This window comes from Poeciliopsis prolifica, unplaced genomic scaffold (genome assembly GCF_027474105.1).
Source record: "Poeciliopsis prolifica strain line A6 unplaced genomic scaffold, Auburn_PproV2 SCAFFOLD138, whole genome shotgun sequence".
NCBI classification, from domain to species: domain Eukaryota; kingdom Metazoa; phylum Chordata; class Actinopteri; order Cyprinodontiformes; family Poeciliidae; genus Poeciliopsis; species Poeciliopsis prolifica.
This window is the reverse complement of record NW_026562513.1, coordinates 187,630-209,703: the sequence shown is the minus strand read 5'-3', so window position 1 is coordinate 209,703 and position 22,074 is coordinate 187,630. Positions and strand designations below refer to the sequence as shown.

Here is a 22,074-nt window from a genome sequence, read left to right as displayed (position 1 = left end):
CCAGAAAACAGAACAAATAGTAAAACTGCAGCTGAAGGATGCAACAAGCTATTACTTTAGGTTTTGATTAATTAATCAATTCATTTTGACTTTTCATCAGATTTAACAAATGTTCTGCCGATTCGTCATGAAAACATTTTTTATACAATATCAGAAGAAAGTTTGTTGAGTATTAGTTGATTGACTGATTAATAATTGGTTTGCAAAAGGTTTTATTTTTAATTGATGATGTTGTTTCAGCTGTTGATCTTTTTCAGAGACGATTCATTGACTGCTAAATTAGTCGGCGATAATTTGAATAATCAATTCATCCGATTAATCGTTTGTTGGCTTCCGCTAACTGAAGCCAATAAACATGACCTGGTTGTCCTTCCCTCAGATTCATGTGCTCATATTCATGCATTATGTGTTCATCTTGCGGCTGCTGATGGCGGCGGCTCGTCCAGCTCTCTGCAGGTGAGGATGGCCAAGGTGAAGCAGGTGGGCCTCCTGGCCGCCGGCTGCCAGCCCTGGAACAAAGACGTGTGCGCCGCCAGCGGAGACCGCTTCGCCTACTGCGCTACGTTAGCCATCTACGTCTACCAGGTGAGGTGATGAGGCCCTGTCCCTTCATTCATTCATTCATTCATTCATTCATTCATTCATTCATTCATTCATTCATTCATTCATTCATTCATATCACATATTCAAACAAAATATTTATTCAGCAAAGAAATCCAGATAATTAGCTTCCAAAGTTGTAATTAGCTAATTAGCTCACTATTAGCTCAGCTCTTGTTGTGGTTGCGTCCTTCCGGTTATTGGGAAGTGATTTTGGCATATTAGCCAAATATTTATCTTGCTAATTAATGTTTAGTTTGAAACATTTATGAATGAATGATTTAAAAAAATGAACCGTCAGTTTTTTTATTTTGTGACATTTGTGTTAATTTGAGCTAATTAACCCAAATTACTGGTGTTAATGTTAAACTATGCAACTTTCCTAACGCCTCATAATTTCACAGAGATCTTTAAAAGTCAATTTGAGAATTATCAGCGAACCTGCCGCCGTCTCCAGCGGTCGTCGTTTGTCTGTTGAAGACACAACTTCATGTTTGTGATTAGATTCCTAAATTTATGTCCCAAAAGTCGCAGCACATTATGTTTTCAAGTGAACATCATTGGATAAAATTAGATTTTTGTTGTAAGTGAAGTATAACTAAAAATTTGAGCAGGATGGATCAAACGTGATTCAGAAAGATCTTCTCTGACGGCTCCTCACCTGTCTGAAGACTCCTGGCTCACCTTTGACCTTGTAAAGCAGATGTCTGTTTGTGTGCAGCTGGACCAGCAGTACAACGAGTTCAAGCTGCGCTCCATCATGTCGGAGCACAAGAAGACGATCACGGCCATCAGCTGGTGTCCAGACAACGCCGACCTGTTCGCCTCCGCCTCCGCCGACAACCTGCTCATCATCTGGAACGTGGCGGAGAAGAAGGCCGCCGCCCGGCTGGACAGCACCAAAGGTAGATGACCGACCGGGACTCTGACCTCTGACCTCTGACCTCTGACCTCCGTCCTCTCCAGGCATCCCCGTCTCCGTCAGCTGGTGCTGGAACTCACCGGACGGCGTGGCGTTCGTGTCGCAGCGCGGCCCGCTGTACGTCTGGGACTACCGAGGGTCCGACGCCGCGGTCACCGTCCACAAGGAGGCGCACTCCTTCCTGTCGGACATCTGCCTGTTCCGCTGGCACCCGAGCAAGAAGGGCAAGCTGGTGTTCGGACACACGACGGCAGCCTGTCCGTCTTCCAGCCCGGTCAGTCCAGGTCCAGTTCACCCCTCAAGAGTCTGCATTCATTTGTCTAGTTTGTTTCGTGGGTTTGGTGGTTGTCAGCTTGAGAAACACTCATCGAGAGAGAATGACCTTTGACCTCTAACCTGTGGGGTCTGCAATGAAGCGCTGGGTTTGGACAGTAAGCTTGTCGTCGTAACTTCGTAGTCTGCAGCTTACATTTTAGACTTTCAGATATCTAGACGGTAATCATGAAACTGATTTTATGATAACTCAGCCTGCCGTACCTGGTTGTTCCTTTGAGCTTTGACCTTTAACCTCTACAGTTACATGGTTCTGTAAAAACTGTCAGAAAACAGGGACGTTCTGATACTAGAGGTTAGAATTTGTACTTTTGAATACTTGAGTATTTTAATAAGTAACTTTCGCTTGTAGCTGAGTAGCAATACTTTTACTCGAGTACTTTGCACTCCACTGGTCATTTCTCTGACCTCTGACCTTGGGCTGAGCCTTCTCTCAGACTGGGGGATGATACACTTTGTATGACCTTTGACCCCTTCTGAGCATTTCGACTTCCTGCCCTGCGTTTCCTGACTGACCTCTGACCTCTGCCGTGTGTCCAGGCAGTAAAAGCCAGAAGCACGTCCTGCGTCCAGAGGCCCTGGAGGGGACGGACGAGGAGGACCCGGTCAGCGCCCTGGAGTGGGACCCTCTGTCCGTCGACTACCTGCTCGGTCCGGTTCCGACCCGAAGCCTCAGCGCAGACGCAGCCTCGGGTTCTGATCGGGTTCTGATCGGGTTCTGACCCGCTGTCTTCTTCTGCAGTGTCCAACCTCCACAACGGCGTGCGGCTGGTGGACAGCGAGGGACTGTCCTGCATCACGTCCTTCTGCTTCCCGTCCGCCGCCGCCTCCGTCCAGTGCCTGGCCTGGGTTCCCTCGGCTCCGGGGATGTTCATCACCGGGGGTGAGAGGCGCTGCAGGACCCTGGCTCTGAATGAAGCCTGGTTTGTGGTGAGACGTGTTCTTTCTGCAGACTCGCAGGTCGGCGTGCTGAGGGTTTGGAACGTGTCTCGCTCCACGCCGTTGGACAGCTTCAAGCTGAAGAAGACGGGATTTCACGCTCTGCATGTGCTCAGCGCCCCGCTGGCCAAAAGAGGTAACTGCACCTCCGATAACCCAACATGTAGACTGAAACGTCACTCATAGCTATTAGTCAATTATTGAAATCTCTATTAATCATTCATTAATCTTAGACTGGAGTAAAAATTTTAGAAACAATTCAGAGCTGCAATCAGATCAGAACTGTCCAAAAGCAAAACCTAACCTGTTTCTGCAGGTAAATCCATTCTTCACCCTTGGATGGACTGGACTTTCTGGAGCGATGCTCAGGCTAACCGCCTCTGCTCCTCTCTGCAGCTCAGAGCTCCAGTTCTCCCAGTAAGAGCCAGCACACCAGTTCCACCAGCGAGGCCGTCCCTCCGCCGACCCTGTCCCAGAACCGGGCCTTCTCTCTGCCGCCCGGTCACGCCGTCTGCTGCTTCATGGACGGCGGCATCGGACTCTACGACATGGGGCCAAGAAGTGGGACTTCCTGAGAGACTTGGTGCGCTGCGGGCCGCGCGGCTGGCGGGGCAGGAAGTGTCTCGGTTCTCTCTGACGTCTGTTTTCAAATTCCAGGGCCACGTGGAAACCATCTTTGACTGCAAGTTTAAACCCGATGACCCCAACCTGCTGGCGACGGCCAGTTTTGATGGAACCATTAAAATCTGGGACACCAACACGCTGACGGCCGTTTCTACGTCGCCCGGGAACGAAGGCGTGGTTTACTCTCTGTCCTGGGCTCCAGGTGCATAAGCCGCTAACACACCGCTAATATCAGCTAATGCTAGCATACCTGTTAATGTTAGCATATTAACTAGTGTTAGCATATGAGCTATTACAATATGAGCTAACATTAATTTATCAGCTAATGTTAGCATACGAGTTAGTACTGGCTTTTCAGTCAATCACAGTAGATCAGCTAATAATATTGGTATATTGGTTAATGTTAGCATTTGAGGTTTGTTAGCATGTCTGCTAATGTTTACCATACCTTGCATATATAAGCTAATGTTAGGATGTTGACAATTGTTGAGGCATCAGTTCATGTTAGTTTATCAGCTGTAGCTGCTACTACCTGTGTTAATGGGTCCTGTGTTGTTAAAGTTAGCTAATAAGTAGCATTAGTTAAACTGGTGAGCTAATAAGTTAACAGTACATTACTTTTATCGTGTAAAACATGAGTGATTGGATATTTGTGGAGGTGTCATTCTCAGCAGTGGGTGAGGTTGAGGCAGGACTGGCAGCAGAGAGGATTGTGGGTCAGGGGAATTTCCTTCTGTGTTTCTTGGATCTGCAAACTGTTAGTGTGGATGTCAGGAACCAGACGGTTGCTGTGGTTCTAAATGGGAAAGCAGTTTTTCTCTGCTGGTTTCTAAGGAGACCTGAACTGCATCGCGGGAGCGACGTCTCGTAACGGAGCGTTTATTTGGGACGTCGGGAAGGGGAAAATCATCACCCGCTTTAACGAGGTCAGTTGAGATCTGCAGCCTTGGCGAAGCTGGAGCCGTTCTAACTGCTGCTGTTTCCCTTCAGCACGGTAAGAACGGGATTTTCTGCATATCGTGGAGCCACAAAGACTCCAAGAGGATCGCCACCTGCAGCGGAGACGGGTTCTGGTGAGCGCCGGTCCAATCGGGTTTAACCGTGCAGCGATGAGGCGCAGCGTGTTTCACGTTCCTGTCTCTGCAGCATCATCAGAACCATCGACGGCAAAATCCTGCACAAGTACAAACATCCTGCCGCCGTGTTCGGCTGCGACTGGAGCCAGAACAACAAGTAAGAGCTGGAGATACGTCTGTCTGTCATCCATCCATCGTCCATCCATCATCCATCCATCATCCATCCATCATCCATCCATCTGTCATCCATCCATCATCCATCCATCATCCATCCATCTGTCATCCATCCATCATCCATCCATCATCCATCTGTCATCCATCCATCTGTCATCCATCCATCATCCATCCATCCATCCATCTGTCATCCATCCATCATCCATCCATCATCCATCCATCTGTCATCCATCCATCTGTCATCCATCCATCATCCATCCATCCATCATCCATCCATCTGTCATCCATCCATCATCCATCCATCATCCATCCATCTGTCACCCATCCATCATCCATCCATCATCCATCCATCTGTCATCCATCCATCATCCATCCATCCATCCATCATCCATCCATCTGTCATCCATCCATCCATCATCCATCCATCATCCATCCATCTGTCATCCATCCATCATCCATCCATCATCCATCCATCCATCATCCATCCATCTGTCATCCATCCATCCATCATCTATCCATCATCCATCCATCTGTCATCCATCCATCCATCATCCATCCATCATTCATCCATCTGTCATCCATCCATCATCCATCCATCATCCATCCATCATCCATCCATCATCCATCCATCTGTCATCCATCCATCATCCATCCATCCATCCATCATCTATCCATCATCCATCCATCTGTCATCCATCCATCCATCCATCATCATCCATCCATCCATCCATCATCCATCCATCCATCCATCATCCATCATCCATCATCCATCCATCTGTCATCCATCCATCCATCATCCATCCATCATTCATCCATCTGTCATCCATCCATCATCCATCCATCATCCATCCATCATCCATCCATCATCCATCCATCTGTCATCCATCCATCATCCATCCATCATCCATCCATCTGTCATCCATCCATCATCCATCCATCATCCATCCATCCATCATCCATCCATCATCCATCCATCATCCATCATCCATCATCCATCATCCATCCATCTGTCATCCATCCATCATCCATCATCCATCCATCTGTCATCCATCCATCCATCATCCATCATCCATCTGTCATCCATCCATCATCCATCCATCCATCATCCATCCATCATCCATCCATCTGTCATCCATCTGTCATCCATCCATCATCCATCTGTCATCCATCCATCATCCATCCATCTGTCACCCATCCATCATCCATCCATCATCCATCCATCTGTCACCCATCCATCATCCATCCATCATCCATCCATCTGTCATCCATCCATCCATCATCCATCCATCATCCATCATCCATCCATCTGTCATCCATCATCCATCTGTCATCCATCCATCATCCATCCATCCATCATCCATCCATCATCCATGCATCATCCATCATCCATCCATCTGTCATCCATCCATCATCCATCCATCCATCATCCATCCATCATCCATCCATCTGTCATCCATCTGTCATCCATCCATCCATCCATCTGTCATCCATCCATCATCCATCCATCGTCCATCTGTCATCCATCCATCATCCATCTGTCATCCATCCATCATCCATCCATAGTCCATCTGTCATCCATCTGTCATCCATCCATCATCCATCCATCATCCATCCATCTGTCATCCATCCATCATCCATCCATCCATCCATCCATCCATCCATCATCCATCTGTCATCCATCCATCATCCATCCATCTGTCATCCATCCATCTGTCATCCATCCATCATCCATCCATAGTCCATCTGTCATCCATCTGTCATCCATCCATCATCCATCCATCATCCATCCATCTGTCATCCATCCATCATCCATCCATCCATCCATCCATCATCCATCTGTCATCCATCCATCATCCATCCATCATCCATCCATCCGTCATCCATCCATCATCCATCCATCTGTCATCCATCCATCATCCATCCATCATCCATCCCATCATCCATCCATCATCCATCCATCCATCATCCATCCATCTGTCATCCATCCATCATCCATCCATCCATCATCCATCCATCTGTCATCCATCATCCATCCATCATCCATCCATCTGTCATCCATCCATCCATCTGTCATCCATCCATCATCCATCCATCTGTCATCCATCATCCATCCATCATCCATCCATCCATCATCCATCCATCTGTCATCCATCCATCATCCATCCATCTGTCATCCATCCATCATCCATCATCCATCCATCCATCATCCATCCATCTGTCATCCATCCATCCATCTGTCATCCATCCATCATCCATCCATCTGTCATCCATCCATCCATCATCCATCCATCATCCATCCATCCATCCATCCATCCATCATCCATCCATCATCCATCCATCCATCATCCATCCATCATCCATCCATCCATCCATCATCCATCCATCCATTATCCATCCATCTGTCATCCATCCATCATCCATCCATCCATCATCCATCCATCATCCATCCATCCATCCATCCATCCATCCATCATCCATCCATCATCCATCCATCCATCCATCATCCATCCATCCATCATCCATCCATCATCCATCCATCCATCATCCATCCATCTGTCATCCATCCATCATCCATCCATCATCCATCCATCCATCATCCATCCATCCATCCATCCATCCATCATCCATATCATCCATCCATCTGTCATCCATCATCCATCATCCCATCCATCATCCATCCATCATCCATCCATCATCCATCCATCCATCCATCATCCATCCATCTGTCATCCATCCATCATCCATCCATCTGTCATCCATCCATCTGTCATCCATCCATCATCCATCCATCTGTCATCCATCCATCATCATCCATCATCCATCCATCTGTCATCCATCCATCATCCATCCATCATCCATCATCCATCCATCTGTCACCCATCCATCACCCATCCATCATCCATCCATCATCCATCATCCATCCATCTGTCATCCATCCATCATCCATCCATCCATCATCCATCCATCCATCCATCTGTCATCCATCCATCCATCATCCATCATCCATCCATCCATCTGTCATCCATATCATCCATTCATCCATCATCCATCCATCCATCCATCATCCATCCATCATCCATCCATCTGTCATCCATCCATCCATCATCCATCCATCCATCCATCCATCATCCATCCATCTGTCATCCATCCATCCATCATCCATCCATCATCCATCCATCCAATCAATGTATAGCTGTCTCTGTCTCCTGCGTCCCCTAAGGGACATGATAGCGACCGGCTGTGAGGACAGGAACGTGCGGGTCTACTACCTGGCCACCAGCTCTGATCAGCCGCTCAAGGTGTTCACTGGACACCTGGCCAAGGTGTTCCATGTCCGTTGGTCGCCGCTCAGGGAGGGAATCCTTTGCTCCGGCTCTGACGACGGGTGAGATTCTGGGCCGACTGCGTCTCCGGCTCAGGAAGCTGTTCTGGTTCTATGGTTCTGGTTCTGTGTGTGGGCAGAACGGTCCGGATCTGGGACTACACCCAGGACGCCTGCATCAACGTTCTAAGTGGACACACGGCGCCGGTCCGAGGCCTGATGTGGAACACCGAGGTTCCGTACCTGCTCATCTCAGGTACAGAACCGCTGGACCCAGTACTGGGACCAGTGCGCAGTGCTGGGACTGCCAGAACTATTTGTCCATGAGTTTGATTACGGCTGCAGTTTGTAACTTTGATGAAATGTTGTTAATATTTATGTGGAATGAGCCTTAATGTGGTGAATCTGTGCTGAAGTGGATCTGGACAAACGCTGCGTTTATGCAGACGTTTTATGACATAACCAGCTGCCTCAGCATGGAGGCAGTTCAGCTCATATGGAAAACATTTTCAATAAGCTACTGCAGCTTTAAGGGAAGACGGGAACGCTCCGTCCTCATTGGTCTCTGGTCCCGGTCGCTTCTGCAGGATCCTGGGATTATACGATCAGAGTCTGGGACACCAGGGACGGGACGTGTCTGGACACCGTCTTCGACCACGGAGCCGACGTCTACGGTGAGACACCGAGAGACACCAGAAGGCCCTGCTGAGGCTGTCCAGCGGTCTGAAGTCCTCTATGTCCCCGTCCTCCCGTCCTCGTCCCTGATGCCCCTCCCCGGTCCCATCCCTGTCCACCTCCCTGGTCCCTGTCCACCTCATCCACCTTCCCGTCCACCTCCCCGTCCCCCTCCCCATCCACCTCCGTCCCCACAGGTCTGACGTGTCACCACAGCCGGCCCTTCACCATGGCGAGCTGCAGCAGGGACAGCACTGTCCGTCTCTGGTCTCTCACGCCACTTGTCTGTCCTCTGCTGCTCAACATCCTGACGGAGACACCCTGGGACCGGATCATCGGGAATACAGGTGAGCCCCGCTGGAGGCCCGGTCTGGATCGGGTTTTTTTCTGACCCGTCTCTCCCTGCAGACGCGGCCATGGTCCCCGGCTCGCCGCCGCTGCTCTGCGGAAAACTGTCCAGAGACATCAAGCAGGAGCTGGACAAGCTGAGCGGAGACGGCCGGTCCAGAAAGCTGCGCTGGTTTTCTGAGACTTTCTCTGTGAGTTCAGCATCAGCAGGGGGTCTGATGTCATCAGATGTTTATGTAAAACTCTGTAGAGTTTATCCTTAAAGGGCCAGTATGTACAATCAGCTTTGATCTTTGATCAGTGTTGCTCCCAGCTGCTAAAAGCCTGGGTGGACCTAGCCCCGCCTTCGAGCCGCAGCTCCTCCCCCACTCAGCTCCTTCAGACTAGCCAGCAGCTGCTGGAACTGCTGAGCCCAGATCGACCAGGAGCTGTGTTGGGATGACTTCCTGGAGGCGGAGCTTCAGACAGAGCAGGGGTTTATTAAAGAGACAGAGACCCAATTTCAAGGCGTTAAATCAGGAAGTGAATTTTTTAAAATCATGTTTAATTTTTGTAACAACTGAAGTTGACATAGCTACATGGTAGAGCCATTAACGCCCTGTGGCAAACACGACACTGGCCCTTTAAGAGGCTCCCTGTGATGCGCCTGTTTCATCTAGACGAAGAGAAAAACACCCAAAATGTTTTTCTGATTTACTGTTCTGTTTTTACTTAAAGCAATATTCTGGTTGTATGAGATATAACTCTTTGCTTTCATTTTTTTTAAAATCTTGTTAAAATTTATTTCCTAACTCTGGCAGGAAATATATTTAGAAGCCTAAAAATCCACATTGTTCTGTTTTTTAGTAACTTGATGCTTTTTGCCTAAAATCTTGCAGTATTTCACTGATTTGATGAAAACTCATGTCAGAACTGATCATGTTTGCAGAATAACAACCTTTTTTCTGAGCTCTTCTTGTTGTGTGAATCAGAGGCAGGGAAGCAGTTCAGGTCCGGTCCAGAACCGGTCCCTCTGGGCCTGGAGCAGCTTCCTGCTGAGCCTGAGTGACCAGACAAACAAGCAGCAGCAGCAGATAATGAGATAATCAGCTCATGTTGCCTCCTTACCGCTGGCGCCCCTGCTGCTGTTCTGCTGTAACTCCATCTTTAATAATCTCAGGGAAAATAGTGAAGCCAACCTGTAGATGGCGCCGTTAGCTAAAAACCATCTACACTTTTTCTGACGCTTCAGTTAAAACATGACACAATCTTTAATCTGCTGATGGTCAGAGCCTCCATCGGCTGGAGGATCGGACCGTTTGGTTCCGGATGAGGTTCTGTTGGATGTGTTGAACATGTGCAGTGTCGCCCTCAGCCTCCAGGGGGCAGCAGCAACTTGTGGGACCTGGTGTTCATCATCAACGGCCAGGACGACTCGCTGCTTCCTGCCAGCTATAGCAAAGGCGTGATGCACATGAAACACCTGGTAAAGTTTAAAACGGTGAGACGCTCAGGTAACTCTGCAGGCTCCGCCCCACGCAGGCTCCGCCCCACGCAGGCTCCGCCCCCACACTGGCAGAAACTTTACTAAACTGTTCACAACCTCAAAAACTAAAAGATGTCAACATATTAAAAAAATGCTTTTATTTTGAAAGGGTTTAGTGTTTTATTTGAACAGAAAAGTTTTTAAAAATCTGCAAGTTAAATCTGAAATGTGAAAAATAGTAAGACATTGTCTCTGCTGGTCCCATGTTAGTTAGCCCAAATGTTTTAAATTATTTTTCAGACAAAATGAAAATGTTAACTAAAAAGGAAAAATACAAGTTTAAAAGTAAATTATTTATTGATGTGTTTTGTTTTTAATTTATTTTTTACAGTTTGAAAAATAATTTGCTAAATATTTTTCTTGTATGTTTTTATTTCTATTTTGTAGTTTTTGTGTAATATTTTAATTAGTTAATTTGTTCATTTATCACAGTAAGAAGTAGCATTTGAAATAAAATTAGTGCTATTTAAATCCATGTAAACAGAAGCTGCCAGATGTGAGGCAACACAAAATGATTTAAATTGATAATAACAATTTACAACAATATGAACACATTTTGCAAAAAAAACTTTAAGTAGATTAAACTAAATGATCAGTTAAATACCGCACATAGGTAAATAGATCAAAGATTAATAAACAAAATAAGTCTTTTTACTTTGCTAATCTGATGAAAAAATGTTTTCTTTTGCTGTTGATAATAATACTAATAATGATGAACCTCTCAGCTTTATTCAATCAGATAAAATCCCTCTTAGGGATTTAAAATATTTAAAATACTAAATTAGTTTAGTAAAATTAGTAACCCTGCTGGCAGAAATAAAACGGGAATCATTTATGTTTTAATGTTTTATTATTTTATTGTGCAGTTTTATTTTTTAATGTTTTATTTGTTTACAGTCTGAAGCTCAGGAGCTGACGATCGTCAAGATGTCGAAATTCGGCGGAGGAATCGGCGCGCCGAGCAAAGAGGAGCGTCTGAAGGAAGCAGCAGAGATCCACCTGAGGCTGGGTCAGATCCAGAGGTACTGCGAGCTCATGGTGGAGCTGGGTCAGGTGAGAACCGGGTCACCGGCCCAAACTCAGGTTCTGTTCAGCTCCTGTCTGTTCCCTCAACCCGCCGTCTCTTTCAGTGGGAGAAAGCCTTGGCGGTGGCGCCCGGAGTCTCCATGAAGTACTGGAAGAAACTCATGCAGAGGTAACGCACTCAGAACCAGAGCAGGTCCTGGTTCTGATCTGGTTCTGGTTCAGTTCTGTCAGTGACTGGGTCGTGTTTCTGCAGACGAGCCGATCAGCTGATGGCCGACGATAACGATGACGCCATCCCGTACTGCATCGCCACCGGCGACATTAAGAAGCTCGTATCGTTCTTCACCAGCAGGGGGCCTGCTGGAGGCCTGATCGTACAGGTAAGGGGGGGGTCACCAGGTGCGTCCAGCAGGCCGGGGCACCATCTGCGTCCAGCAGGCCGGGGCACCAGGTGCGTCCAGCAGGCCGGGGCACCAGGTGCGTCCAGCAGGCCGGGGCACCAGGTGCGTCCAGCAGGCCGGGGCACCAGGTGCGTCCAGCAGGCCGGGGCACCAGGTGCGTCCAGCAGGCCCGGGCACCAGGTGCGTCCAGCAGGCCGGGGCACCAGGTGCGTCCAGCAGGCCGGGGCTGAGCAGCCACTGTTTGCAGGGAGCGTGTGAAGGGAACATCCGTTCCCCGCAGAGTTCATCCATCAACCACACAACCAACGACGTGGAAAACAGGCAGCACTACCAGAGGTAGGGAAGCGCGGAAACCCGGTTTACCAATGAGCAGCATTAGCTTAGCTTAAGTTAGCTTCTTTACCCTACACTGGATTAGCTGCCTTAGCCTAGCCCATCTTAGCTAAATTTGGGTTATATTAGCATTTATTATTTTAACCCACATTCATTTAACTTGGATTATATTAGCTTAGCTTAGCATAGCTTTTTTTAAATCCCAAATTAGTTGAAGCATAGCTTAGCTAAACTTAGCCTGTCATAACTTAGCTTATTTTGTCTAAGTTTAGGAATTAAATTGGTTTAGCTAATGCTAACTTGGATTATTTTCGCATTAGCTGTGTTTATCTTCCTTTATAAGATAAGATTTAAAATGACAAATAATTTAATTGCTTCTCAGTATATTTTAATTTAATCTAGTTTGGCCTATTTATCATATTTAACTGAAATGATTTTAGGACCAAAGCATCCTATAAGTGAAATACTTTATAACGTAGTTTACAGTTTTTGCACTGACAGTTTCTCTGTGGTGTTTAATCTGTCAAGAATAAATCTTTGTCGTAAAAAACGTTTCGTCTTTCTGCCGTCAGCCTCCTTCATCATGTCTGTAAGGAACTGGCTGAGTGGTACTTCCAAGATGGCCGCTCCGTCCTGGCCGCATGCTGCCACCTGGCGGTCGACAACATCCAGGTAGGTTTCCTCCAGGTTTCTCCAGGTTTCTCCAGGTTTCCTCTTCGGTTCTGAAGCCATGTTTCTGTCCTGCAGTCGGCCATGGCCAGCCTGATCCGGGGAAACGAGTTGGAGCTGGCTGCGTGCGTGGGACTGGTCCTGGGAGAAGCAGCCAATCAGAGCACGGCTTACTGCCTGGAGCTGTTGGCCAGGAAGTACATGACGGCGCCAACATGGTAGACACGCAGGCCGCTTCTATGTGAGGAGTTCTGTGTTTGCTGCTGGTCTGTCAGGATGTCTGTTGTTCTCAGGGAGCTCTCCGCCGACCTGCTGCTGATGATCCCTGATAATCACGTCTTACTGGCCAAGCTGTGCGCCTTCCACCCAGGAAGTGCTGCAGAGATCGACCGGCTGCACCAGCGGGTGGGGAGACCTCGGCCCAGATTACAGTTTGACCGTATTCTCTGGGATTTAAATCGTTTTGTCGTTGCAGTGCGGCCTGCCCTCCCTGGATGAGTGCTCGGATCTGGCAGTAGCTGCGGCGGCCGACGGCGATCTGTTCTCCGCCGTGAAGTTCCACCTGCTGAGCTCTGAGCCTGAACTCGCCCTGCAGATGGGCCTCGGCTTCCTGAAAGGTAACTGTTTGCTCCCTGCGTGTCGGCCGCGAGCGGACGCCCGCTACGAATCTCACGCTGCGTGTCGCTGCTGATCAGAGCAGCTGGCCGGATCTGATTGGACGGTGGACGGCGTTCAGCCAATCCTGGACCTGCTGAGCTACATCCGGACCGACCGCCTCGTCCTGCCCAGGCTCACCCAGTGAGGAAGTCGTCTCCGCAGGACATCAGACCCTCGCCCGGGCTGTCCTAACTCTGTGTGTGTGTGTGTGTGTCTCTGTGTGTGTGTGTGTGTCTCTGTGTGTGTCTGTGTGTCTCTGTGTGTCTCTCTGTGTGTCTCTCTGTGTGTCTCTCTGTGTGTCTCTCTGTGTCTCTGTGTGTCTCTGTGTGTCTCTGTGTCTCTGTGTGTCTCTGTGTCTCTCTGTGTCTCTGTGTGTCTCTGTGTGTCTCTCTGTGTGTCTCTGTGTCTCTGTGTGTCTCTGTGTGTCTCTGTGTCTCTGTGTGTCTCTCTGTGTCTCTGTGTCTCTCTGTGTGTCTCTGTGTCTCTCTCTGTGTCTCTGTGTGTCTCTGTGTGTCTCTGTGTCTCTCTGTGTGTCTCTGTGTCTCTCTCTGTGTGTCTCTGTGTCTCTCTCTGTGTGTCTCTGTGTCTCTCTCTGTGTGTCTCTGTGTCTCTCTCTGTGTCTCTGTGTGTCTCTGTGTGTCTCTGTGTCTCTCTGTGTCTCTGTGTGTCTCTGTGTGTCTCTCTGTGTCTCTCTGTGTCTCTGTGTCTCTCTCTGTGTGTCTCTGTGTCTCTCTCTGTGTGTCTCTGTGTCTCTCTCTGTGTCTCTGTGTGTCTCTGTGTGTCTCTGTGTCTCTCTGTGTCTCTGTGTGTCTCTCTGTGTCTCTCTGTGTCTCTGTGTGTCTCTCTGTGTCTCTCTGTGTCTCTGTGTGTCTCTGTGTCTCTCTCTGTGTGTCTCTGTGTCTCTCTCTGTGTCTCTCTGTGTCTCTGTGTGTCTCTGTGTCTCTCTCTGTGTGTCTCTGTGTCTCTCTCTGTGTGTCTCTGTGTCTCTCTCTGTGTGTCTCTGTGTGTCTCTGTGTCTCTCTCTGTGTCTCTGTGTGTCTCTGTGTGTGTCTCTGTGTGTCTCTGTGTGTCTCTGTGTGTGTCTCTGTGTGTGTGTGTGTGTGTGTCTCTGTGTCTCTGTGTGTGTCTCTGTGTGTCTCTGTGTGTCTCTGTGTCTCTCTCTGTGTCTCTCTGTGTCTCTGTGTCTCTCTCTGTGTCTCTGTGTGTCTCTGTGTCTCTCTCTGTGTCTCTCTCTGTGTCTCTGTGTGTCTCTGTGTCTCTGTGTGTCTCTGTGTCTCTCTGTGTGTCTCTCTCTGTGTCTCTGTGTGTCTCTGTGTGTGTCTCTCTCTGTCTCTCTGTGTCTCTCTCTGTGTCTCTCTGTGTCTCTGTGTCTCTCTGTGTCTCTGTGTGTGCAGAGAGCGCAGTGAGCTGCTGATCCTGTGCGGTTACATCGGAGGCCTGCTGGCCATCAGACGGAGCTACTGCAGCATCGTTCCTGCTCTCTATGAATTCACCAGGTATGATGCGAGACAGCCGTAACCATGGTAACCAGACTCTGTCCTCCATGTTTGTAGTCTTTCATGAGGGATTCTCTGCAGTCTGAAATAATGCAGAAAATGATCAAATTGTGATGTAATTTTATCATTTGTGTGTGAAATAATTAAATAAAATAATTACTGAAAAAATGGATAACATTTGCAAAAAAAATAAAAATATAGCTTTTTTTTTCTTCTCTCCAACTTTCTGAAATTCAGAGACGTTTAATATTAAAGATGATGCCAGAAAATAATATTCCAGGACAAACTTGCTGAAAAATAAAAAAAATAATAAAATGGAAACATAAAATCATAAAACCGTGAAAACAGCCAAATTTTACTGAACACTTTACTGAAGTCTCCTGAGCTGCGGCGCCCCCCGCAGGGAGCGCCAGCCCCCCGCAGGGAGCGCCAGCCCCCCCTGCAGGGGGCGCCAGCCCCCCGCAGGGAGCGCCAGCCCCCCGCAGGGGGCGCCAGCCCTGACCGCCCTCTCTGTGTGTCTCAGCCAGCTGCTGAAGCGGCGGGACGTCGGCGTTCCTCTGCAGATCCAGCAGCTGTCGGCGGAGCTGGAGGCGTGGCGCGCCGCGACGCAGCCCGGCAGGTCGGCCATCGGCGCCGCGCTCACTTCCTGCTCTGCTGCTGGGTCACCGTGGCAACTCAGCAGGGCGGGGCCACGAGGAGGAGGGGCAGATTTGGTTTCATTCTGTTTTAGACCATAATAATCTGAAAAGTGTGGCTTGCAGTTCTACTTAGCTGCAGTAACCATGGTTACCATGGTTACTGCTCTCCACACTTTTCAGATTTTCAGATTTCCTCCTCTTCATCACTCTCGTCTTCCTCCAGTCTAACCAGTCCATCCAGTCCATCCAGTCTAACCAGTCTAACCAGACTAACCAGACTAACCAGTCTCTGTCATCCCCAGTCCTCCATCAGAGAGTCAGAGGGAAGAGTTCAGCCGCCTGCAGAGGAAGATCCAGCCTACAGAACCAGGTAACCGGATCAGAACCCGATCAGAACCAGATCAGAACCGGATCAGAACCCGATCAGAACCGGATCAGAGCCCGATCAGAATCCAATCAGAACCAGATCAGAACCCGATCAGAGCCCGATCAGAATCCAATCAGAACCAGATCAGAACCCGATCAGAGCCCGATCAGAACCCAATCAGAACCAGATCAGAACCGGATCAGAACCCAATCAGAACCCAATCAGAACCAGATCAGAACGGATCAGAACCCAATCAGAAACCAATCAAACCAGATCAGAACCCGATCAGAACGGATCAGAACCCTGTCTGGAGCCGGGCAGAGCCGCCATCAGTACGGAGGGCAAACTGTCCCAAATTACAAAAAAATAACAAGAAATAATTATTTAAATCTCATAAAATTGAAAATTGAATTAAATATATAAATAAATTTTCAACACAGTTTCATCTGTTGCCACATCTCCTTAACGGTTGCTACGCAACATTAGTTTACAATTCAATATGTAAATTGTTAACCAGTTAGTATGAACTGGTTAACAATTTAACCAGTTAAATTTATGTATTAATAATATGTTTATTGTTATACATTAATTAATAATAATAATGTATTAATTTATCAGTCACATGATAAATTAATACATTATTGATGGTTTCTGTGTTCTACGGAAGGCCGAAAGGGACAAAACTAAATCAAAATTAAGTAAAATAAACTTCTCATTGAATAATGTAACACACATTTAAACGATGAAATTAAATAACTAGAAAATTAATTCATTTAAATATGTAAAAATTATATCATCTTGCATTATTTTTTCAATGTGAAGACATCTAAACAGATTATTACATACAACTGATCGGGTCCAGTTCTGACCGTCCTGGTTCTGATCGGGTCCAGTTCTGACCGTCCTGGTTCTGTTCTCCTCCAGGCGCGCTGGTTCTGGTCGGACCCGACTACATGACGGGCTCCAACCTGCCGAGCCATTCGGACCTCCACCTGTCCTGCTTCACCGGACACAGGATCCAGGTGAGCCTGAGCGGTTCTGTTCCCCGAGGTTCCGGGCCGGCGTGAACGCTCCGGTTCTGGTTCTGTTTGCTTCAGGGTCCGGTGTTCCTACTGGAGGACAACAAGTCGGCCATTTCTCTGAACGACGCTCTGATGTGGGCCAAGGTCAACCCGTTCTCGCCGCTCGGAACCGGCTGCGGATCAACCGTTCTGACCTCAACCGGGACCGGAACCAGTACCGGGGCTGAACAGAACTCTGACTGATCAAGTCACAGTATGAAGAAAGTTACAGATTCAGAACCAGAACCTCCTACTGCTTCTGTTCCGGTTCTGACGGTTTCTGCCCGTCCCGGTTCTGTCCCAGAAGCCTCGTCCTGCATCCAGCTGCAGCTCTGCTGCCGGCTGCCATTTGTTTCTGGGGAGAAAGAGGCTTCCAGGGTCGTGACCTTTGACCTGCTCAAGGTGAAGCTCCGGGGTTTCTGGTTGTTTCTCTGAACCTTCCGGGATAACCTCTGACCCCTCCCAGGCTGAAGGGTCAGAGGTCATCAGTGACTGAGGCCTCTCCAGCGTAGCGTTGTGTGGAAACATCCAGGATGCTGCCGAGCGTTTCCTGTTTTGGTTGTACAAAAATAAATCTGGTTATTCGCCTGGAAAACCTGGAACAGAGGGAAGAGCGCAGACCGACGGCAGCCTGGAAAACCTGGAACAGAGGGAAGAGCGCAGACCGACGGCAGCCTGGAAAACCTGGAACAGAGGGAAGAGCGCAGACCGACGGCAGCCTGGAAAACCTGGAACAGAGGGAAGAGCGCAGACCGACGGCAGCCTGGAAAACCTGGAACAGAGGGAAGAGCGCAGACCGACGGCAGCCTGGAAAACCTGGAACAGAGGGAAGAGCGCAGACCGACGGCAGCCTGGAAAACCTGGAACAGAGGGAAGAGCGCAGCAGACCGACGGCAGCCTGGAAAACCTGGAACAGAGGGAAGAGCGCAGACCGACGGCAGCCTGGAAAACCTGGAACAGAGGGAAGAGCGCAGACCGACGGCAGCCTGGAAAACCTGGAACAGAGGGAAGAGCGCAGACCGACGGCAGCCTGGAAAACCTGGAATAGAGGGAAGAGCGCAGACCGACGGCAGCCTGGTTCACATGTTATGTACTTTACCAGGTGTGCTGATGTTCAGCAGCAGGAAGGTCCTGGTTTGAGTATTAAAGCGACTAATCAGAGGAAAACGAAAACAGCTGAATCATCGATCAAATAAAACTGAATTTATTTTTATTGTGTGGCAGAAAGCTTTGTGTATTTCCTTTAAAGGTCCTCACGCCTCCAGTTGCTGCCCTGATGGTGGCGAGGCGTGTCCCAGTGACGACAGGAAGCAGACAGCGTGCAGCCTGAAGACCCTGACGGTGCAGACGACCTTTGGCCTTTGGTCACAGCGCCCCACTGGAGCCGGGCAGGGAGGTGGACATGTTTCCTCTCTGGAGTTGCCCATGATGAGAGGCAACTCACCATAAGGGGGCGTTCTTGTTGCCCCCCACCTTGGTGGGTGCATTGGGGTTCACCCCGGCCTCCCGGCGCCTCTGGGTGAACCTCATCCGGAACCAAACGGTCCGGTTCTGACTGCTTACGCTCCAAACACCAGTTCAGACTCCCTCCCTCTGCTGGGGAACTTCATCGCTCCCAGTGAGACCTGGAGGGTTGAGGTTGGGAGGAAGGCGGTTTGGTGGAGTGGGGCGCCCTCTGGCGGCCAAAGCGGTATGTCAGTTTTAAAACTTCCTCTTATAAAAGGATCCACCGACATTAACTTTACGTTTTATTTGTCTGTGTACATCTGGAGACCTGCCTATGCCCCTCAACAATAAAATAAAAATGGCAGGAACACTTCCTTGGATTATTTTACGTGTAATTTTACCAAACTCAATGCCCTGAATGTCCACTAGAGGTCCCTGTCGGCAAAGCGCGTGGAAACAAAAACCGTGAGCGGCTTCATTAAATTTAACCGTACAGCTTTATTTAACGTAATCAAATGTCAGCTAGATGAATTTCACACATAACATAACAGCTGAGTTTATATTTAAACGTCCAAGTAAGGAGAAAACATTTTAAACGTGTTTTAACCTCCAGACTTTCTATTGGACACAAGCGTGTCACGTGACCAGAAATGAACAAGTCGGTCTTTTTCCCAGTAGGTCTTTTAGATCGATTCTGTTCCTTTATCTTTGTTTTCTTCTGTAAAAACGATTTCAGTGACTTTGGAACAACATTTTCCACTGACACTGATTGTTTTCTGAGCCATTAAATGTAAAATGTTCCGAACCGAGAAGAAATTCTCTGTATAACTGCATAAATGCAAAGATTTTGACTTTTCCAAGAAACAAAAAGCTTTTTTCGAAAGAAAAAAAATCTGTTCTTATCAGTTTCTGATACGTCCCCTATCCGGGGACCATATATTACATTGATTTTTGGAACAGGTTTTGCTCCGTCCACTCCACGCATCGACCTGGTATTGCAGTATCTCCAGGACCGGTGCTCACCCTGATGCTGTTAGATGGAAAACTGGTGGCAGAAACCTGGGAGTCTTCCTAGCGAAATATGGATTCACATTTTAGTACTATGTTCAGTCTGCGTCCGGAGAGCCGGACTACCAGCAGAAGTTAAACTTCTAGTAATTTTCCACCACAGGTTCCTTGTTAAAATATAATTTTATTTGGTCCAGTCCAGTTTAGTCCAGTCCAGTCCAGGAGGGTCAGACTTTGTTCTTGCTGTGGCACCTTCCTTCCTGCAGGGGGCGCCAGCTGGTCTTGTCTGTGTTTTACAGTCTGACGCTCTGAGCCAAAACTAAACTAATTCCTGTTTTTTGGTTAAAAGTTTCATTTGGCAGCTTTGAAAAACATCAGCAATAAAAAAGAGGAACCAGGATTAAGCAACCTGAAGGAGCCACTGAAACACAGGAAGTGATTATTAAATTATTGACACGAAGATTTTAACATATTTTAAATCAAAGCTTTGATCCAATTTAGTAAAGAACTGAAACGTAAAATGTGGAAGATGCTGTGAGTATTTCCTGGTTTCAGCTCCGTGGAGACCAAAAACAGAAACTGATCGATCATGATCAGCATCTTCAGCCTCTGTGTTTCTGACCTTTGACCTCTGCAGCCTGAAGCCTCTTGAAAACTCAGCAGGAGGAGAAACGACGGAGTTCTTCTCTAGTTTTATGATTAACAGCCCTCCAAACATGAACCCCGACCCGTTCATCCTGGGGCTGCTGTCAGCCGGTGCAACAGCATGACCTTTGACCTGAGCATGCACTTCAACACAGTCCAGTTTCGGCTGAGGGTGTGAAGTTAAACATCCTGTCAGAAGGAGAAACGAGGGGGAAACACTTCATTAGAGCTCATTGTTCTGTGGCTGGAAGGAACAGCGAGGAGATGTAAGCAGCCTCTTCCTCTTCTCTTCCTCTTCCTCCTCTGAGCGAGAGCCGGTGACCTCAGGCTGACCTCACAGGTTTGGAAGACGGCCATCGAGTTGGAACAGCAAAGGGACATCACTGAGATTAACGACGGCAACCAAGACAGCAGAGACAAACAGGAGACGGGCCGGGATTATCCTGGATTATCCTGGATTATCCTGGATTATTGCAGACCAGCAGCTCCTGGCCAGCAGCTAGAGCATCCTGAGATAATCCAGAATAATCCAGGATGAACTGGCATAATCTGAGATAATCTTATCAAACAAGAACTTTTCAAAGTCTTAAAGTCAGATTCAGTTTAGATCTGTTGAATAAGCAATTATGTAATCATCAGATCAATCGATTCTGATGATTAATCAACACTGATAAAGTCAAATATTGGTAAATTCATCTTAACATCAGTATTAATGGCAGATATTAAAGTTCGGCCCAAAGTTCCCTGGTTTCCTTCAGTGGTTGTTGGTGCAACGCCCCATCAGGCCAGGAGGGGAACTGCACTGTTCAGTTCTGATCGTTTGCTCGCTGCAGCGAAACGCCGCAGCTAAAGCTGCAGCAAGTTGCGGCTTTAGTCCCAGTAGAACCGAGTGAGGCGGTCAGATCTGGTTTCCACTGGACCGTGTGAACAGTTTCTGCTGCTCTCATGTTCTCCTGCAGCCTTCAGCCAGGAGGAAATGCTGGAAGGGAAGCGTCGCGTTTAAAACCCTCCGTCTGGGTGAAAGTGCAGCAAACCAGAGGACCCTGAAGGCAACACGCCTCATCCGGCTGCTTTTCCCTGGATGGAGAACAATCTGATCTGTCCTCACACCAGGAATCAGTTTCAGCAGTTTTCTCTAAGTTTGTTCCAGACTAAAGAATCAGCTTTCAGATTTTATTTGGTTCTGATTCTCTGAGGCTTTTTAAAATAATGTTTCAGATCAGCTCTGGTTCGATCTGCAACTGCAGGCTGACAGGATTCGTCCAGGTTTAAGGTTTTATTGGCCTTTCTTTGATACTGAATTGACAGCAGGGCGAAGACATGGGGCAAAGGTCAGCAGGCCAGGAATCGAACCTGCGACAGCCTCCACAGCTGAACCGCTGCTCCACCAGAGCAGAGGCTGGATCAGCAGGATGAACTTCCTGCTGCTCATTTCTTGGTTTCATGGCTGAATTTGTGGCGCAGCATCGACTGGATCTAAATGTTCTGAGGCAGGAAGTCGGCGAATCCAAGTTGCAGTTCAGATTTCAGGCGCTGGAGGATCCAACCTGTGAGACAAAGCTGCGCTGGCGTTTCCACGGCGCTTTGACGCCGTTTCCTCCATGCTGCTTTCAGCTTGGACGATAAAATCCCTCATGTGGATCCGGCAGAACCGTCTCACGACCCGGACCACAGAACCTCAGAACCGTCTGACGGCCCGGACCTCAGAACCTCAGAACCGTCTCACGGCCCGGACCTCAGAACCTCAGAACCGTCTGACGGCCCGGACCTCAGAACCTCAGAACCATGT

The 22,074-nt window shown here is 48.2% G+C and overlaps 1 protein-coding gene and 1 pseudogene across 1 annotated transcript; both read left to right on the top strand.

Annotated features, from left to right (window-relative positions):
• The first annotated feature begins 451 nt into the window (after window positions 1-451).
• On the top strand, window positions 452-18,234 carry LOC129355572 (WD repeat-containing protein 17-like). Its single transcript, XM_055025169.1, is given in 35 exon segments — window positions 452-585; window positions 1,322-1,505; window positions 1,567-1,764; window positions 1,767-1,796; window positions 2,396-2,506; window positions 2,598-2,738; window positions 2,808-2,930; window positions 3,191-3,343; window positions 3,346-3,377; window positions 3,452-3,620; window positions 4,253-4,344; window positions 4,409-4,491; window positions 4,565-4,651; window positions 7,889-8,053; window positions 8,131-8,246; window positions 8,578-8,664; window positions 8,863-9,012; window positions 9,074-9,204; window positions 10,368-10,493; window positions 11,436-11,591; window positions 11,669-11,733; window positions 11,818-11,944; window positions 12,213-12,301; window positions 12,871-12,970; window positions 13,046-13,185; window positions 13,261-13,372; window positions 13,443-13,584; window positions 13,663-13,765; window positions 15,019-15,120; window positions 15,644-15,739; window positions 16,061-16,128; window positions 17,050-17,147; window positions 17,223-17,361; window positions 17,491-17,588; window positions 17,719-18,234. Coding segments are annotated over 35 exon segments (4,452 nt in total). The 5' UTR covers window positions 452-462.
• Window positions 18,235-19,499: 1,265 nt separating this feature from the next.
• LOC129355587 (U2 spliceosomal RNA) lies at window positions 19,500-19,658 on the top strand (annotated as a pseudogene).
• Window positions 19,659-22,074: the final 2,416 nt, after the last annotated feature.